This window comes from Trametes versicolor, assembly GCF_000271585.1.
Source record: "Trametes versicolor FP-101664 SS1 unplaced genomic scaffold TRAVEscaffold_6, whole genome shotgun sequence".
Classification (NCBI taxonomy): domain Eukaryota; kingdom Fungi; phylum Basidiomycota; class Agaricomycetes; order Polyporales; family Polyporaceae; genus Trametes; species Trametes versicolor.
The window spans coordinates 2,244,730-2,248,949 of record NW_007360326.1 but is presented as its reverse complement, the minus strand read 5'-3'; the positions used below and the strand labels follow the sequence as shown (position 1 = coordinate 2,248,949).

Here is a 4,220-nt window from a genome sequence, read left to right as displayed (position 1 = left end):
CCTAGGCAGGCGATGATCATGCTAAGAGTTCAGTCAGCCGGCAGTGTTGGTGCCCAGGCAACAGTGCTATGTGCCTGCATGGAATCCCTCACTCTGAGCAACCCCACAGTGGCATGCAAGTCTGTTCTTGTCATGGCTAGCATCGAAACTGCGTGTATGTGAGGCAGCAGGATGCAATATCCGATGGTGTTGCATCCAATGCTCAGGGTTGATACCGCCAAATGACAGCGCTCCGTGTGCTCTCTGGCACACACAGCCGTAATGTTTCGGACTTACTACCGATGAGGTACACGGAAGCTCGCCCCGAGGGCTGTGCTTCTGCTTGCCATGATTCCGCACAGTCGAGTCACGCAAATGCACCAAGGGCGCGGCTGCAGTTTGTGTCGAGAAGGGTACCAGCAGGCGATGCTCGGAAGGTAGTGATATGTGCATGCACACAGTGTCTTCGGAACGGTAGTGTGCTCGCAGCAGCGAATAAATCCACCGGACCGTTGCCCTCGGGGGAGACACCACGGCCACGAAGCCCGTTTGGCGAAGCGAATGGAGAGGAAGTAGGCGGGCAAGGGGATGGTGCGATCCGAGGCCGCGGCACGACTAGTCTTCGCGTACTCGCAGCCAAGCCCCGTCAGCCGGTCGTCGGTGGAGGTCCGTCTGATGCACGGTGGTCGGCGGCTGTGTTTCGTATTTGTACTCGTGCGCGCGGGGACGGGACGGCCACCCTATCCTCATCCCCCCCTCGCCGCCATCTCTGCCGGATGCTCCATTTGCCTGACACCCCCACATGCACATTTACCAACACCCTCACTCCACGCCGCACCCGCACAAACAGCAGGTCAGTTGTCGTCCTCCGCATGCCAGTGTCTGCCCTGCCGTGCCCTCACCCCGTTTGCCAGCTGCAAGAAGATGTGAGTCAATGCACACACCTCACGACATTAATGGTACACACCTCCCGCACCATCCCGAACGGAGCCCGTGACTGACACATCCAGCGTCTTCCTCTCGTGCATCCGCACACGCACACGGACGTGTCTGCGACCGTAAGCATGTGCAGCGCGGGCTACGAACACACCGAGCATGGCGCGGATGCACTGCGGCATCTTGAACCGGGCGCAGGGCGGGAGGAATCGCACGATGATGCGCTCAAAGACATGTCCACGATCGCACTCCACCCAGGTCGACTATGTGCAGCGTCGTACAGACTCCCCGTCAGGACATCATCGCCGCGATACGAAGGGTACGTACCTCTCACGCGCTTCCGGGAACGCGCTTGCCGCTGATGCATCCGACCCTTCTGTTCCGGACAGGACACTCCAGACGCGAGGAATCGCGCGCGCGTACGGCACCGTGGACGCGAGTGGTTGTGCGCGCGAGCATGGCCATCCGCGGACGCGTCTCGCCCGGCGCGTAAACGCAGGTCATCGCCTACTACGAGGTGAGCAGGTTCCCCCCCGTGTACGTAGACGTGATAGGCTTGCCTCTTGAGCCGCTAGATACAACAGACCCGGCGCGATCCCGGCGCGTGGCGGGCGTTCAGGGCACAGGGGCCGTGGGGAGACGGGTATCGGCAGGAGAGAAGTAGCCAGAGTAGACACCGCAGTAGACATCGGAGCGGGGCGTTGCGGGTGAGACCGCACCGCGACGTCTCGAGCAAGGTGCCGGGCGACGGGTCTGCACGGCGGCGCGCGTGAGGATGCGCTCGTTCTCGCACTCACGCACATTCTAGTGTCGCGCGTCGGGCGGGGGGTACGTCGTCTCCAGCGTCCTGCAAACACCCGCCCCGCTGACCAGCTGCAGCATCGTCAGCCCAGCCCTGCCGCGAGACGAATGGCACGTACCTCGCACGCGCTTCCATCCGGTGTTCCGGACATGCCAGACGCGATGGATTGCGTGCGCGTGCACGACGCGTCTCGGCCGGGACATGAGGCATCGCCTACGACAAGGTGAGCGTGGTCTTCCGGTGTGTGTTGAAGCGACGAGCTCACCTGCTTGGCGGTTGGATCCAGCCATGGCGCGATGCGAGGAGGGAGGTTGCGCGCGGGGCGCAGTGGACAAGCGGGCGGGGGCGGCGGGCAGTAGTTGTAGCCATAGATAGACGGCGACGCAGGGCGTCGACGCGGTGAGCGCGCACGCCGCGGAGTGGTGTCAGAGCTGCATTGCGGGCCACACGGTAAGTAAACTACACGGTGTTGCTAACTACCTATCTACAGCGCGGACCGGCCGCCCTCTGCTGCCCGCCTCGCCGCACCCTGCGCATGCAGATGTCGTCGGCCGAGCGTCCGCGACGTCGAGATGCATCGTCGGGAGCGTCCAAGAGGGCGTCCGCACGTCCAGCACGCCGTCCGCGCCGACTGCGCAGTCGCCGCGCACACACGACGTGTGCGCCTTCCGCCCACCGCCGCCATGGCGAGACGCACCGTACGCGTCGTGCCGAGTCCGCCAGAGGCGCATATGCCCCAAACACGGCCTACACGTGCACTCCTCGGATTCCCGGCAACTCCGCCCACCGTTGCACGTCCAGCCCTCGGACAGCGGCGCAATGCCCCGCGCGTGTGCGTGCCCGTTCCCGTGCCAAACAGCGCCGCGCTCTCCTCCGCGCTCGCGGCGCGACACCCGCATTTGCGCCGCCACGCCGCGAACGTCCGCGCGGAGCGTTTTTGCGCGAATCACGACGGGACGCGGCGAGCGCGTGTGCCCCGGTGCGCTGCGCCTGTGGCCGTGTTTTCGGAGGCCTGGGCCGCGTGGCTGGGGCGCTCGGACGGCAGGAGCCCCGGTCGCGATGCCTATGCGAGGGGACCTCCCTCGACGAGCATGCGCCCTGTGAGGTGGTGTGCGCCCTCGGGGCGATCCCGGGTGCTCCGGGTGCGCTGCGTATGCCGTCCTGAGACGCGGAGGTCGGCGCCCGCGCCCCTTGAGATCGGCGCTGAGGTCATCTGAAAATGCGCCCTAGTCAGCACAGCTCGCGCGCGGCCGGGTCGAGAGCGCACAGGACGCGTGCTATGGGCGCAGGTCCTGCGACATGAGAAGCCGGGCGGCGGCGGTGGCGAAACACGTGAGATGGGCCCCACGCAGGCGTGGGCGCTATCGACCCACCACCAGATCGACCCGGCCGAAAGTGTTCGAACGCACTCTGACGTGGCACCGAGCGGTCGTGAGGAGCCACAGGCATGTTCCTGCCGAGATACGTGTCTGTCGGGGGCGGGACGGATGCGGGACGGGCGATATAATGTGTTCGCACCTGAAAATGCAATGAAATCAGTCGAAACGAGCGAAATATTTTCATCTCGGATCGCAACGAAACTCACAGGCTATATGATCCCATGTTCGCCGTAGCCCCGCGTCGCATTTTTGAAGCGATCGCGTACAGCGTTGACGCACACCGTCGACGTCATCGTTTCGGGTCCCGCCGCCTGAAGGACGCGCGATGCACCGTGACGGTGTCGTCGTGTGGCCCTCTCGGTGTCGCGGACAGCTCAGTACCGTCCTGGCGAGGCATGACACGTGAAGGGGGGCCGTTGTGGACAGTGTGTGTCCGCGTATTCGCATTTCGGTGCGCGGAGGATCTGAAAACATGCTGCTGTCAGTGCCATTCGGATGCGGGAGGGCTATGAATGCACCCACCACGAGTGTATGCATGACGCATCGCGTAGCCGAGCGTTCGCGCGTGCCCGATGACGTGGGTTGGCAGGAGGAGGAACGGAGGTCGCCGAGGGCGCCGCCGCTGGGTGAGCGGCACAGCGGGCGGAGGGCGCGTGCGGCGGCTTAGTGCGCGCGGGGGCATTGCAGTTGGAGCCGTATGGACATCCTGTCGATGTCCCAGCGTGACGCGCTGCAAGGACCGCGCGCAGCAACGTATTCTATGGGGCACATCGGCCCAGACCTACTTGGACGTTGTCAGTGCGATTCGCGTCGAGGGGAGCTGAAAGCAGACCTGACGCAGGCGCAGAGTGCTGTCTACGACTCGGCATACATCTCGTACACGAGGATGGCCGCGAGACGACGGAGGGGCCGGTGCAAGGCCGTGGGCGCGTCCACGAGCCGTTTCGAACACAGCTTGCGAAGGGCACATGCGGCGTCTTCATGCTTGCACCTGGAGCATACGTCAGTCAAGAACTATGTTTGCCGAGAGTTTGGGGCGGGGGCGTCGGGTTGCGGAGAGGGGACGACAGGTGTTCGTGCCGTGAAGGTGCCAAATGAAGGGTGCACACGGACGCGGTTGATGG

At 64.4% G+C, this 4,220-nt stretch overlaps 2 protein-coding genes across 2 annotated transcripts; one reads left to right on the top strand and one right to left on the bottom strand.

Annotated features, from left to right (window-relative positions):
• Nucleotides 1–1,719: 1,719 nt before the first annotated feature.
• Nucleotides 1,720–2,007, bottom strand: TRAVEDRAFT_47982 (uncharacterized protein; the record flags this gene model as incomplete). Its single annotated transcript, XM_008040220.1, has 3 exons — nucleotides 1,720–1,788; nucleotides 1,836–1,930; nucleotides 1,983–2,007. 3 exons carry the CDS (start codon nucleotides 2,005–2,007, stop codon nucleotides 1,720–1,722), a joined length of 189 nt encoding a protein of 62 aa, XP_008038411.1.
• A 131-nt stretch (nucleotides 2,008–2,138) lies between these two features.
• Nucleotides 2,139–3,089, top strand: TRAVEDRAFT_29288 (uncharacterized protein). The gene has a single exon (XM_008040033.1). The coding sequence runs from the start codon at nucleotides 2,259–2,261 to the stop codon at nucleotides 2,880–2,882; it is 624 nt and encodes a 207-aa protein (XP_008038224.1). The 5' UTR covers nucleotides 2,139–2,258; the 3' UTR covers nucleotides 2,883–3,089.
• The last annotated feature ends 1,131 nt before the right edge of the window (nucleotides 3,090–4,220 follow it).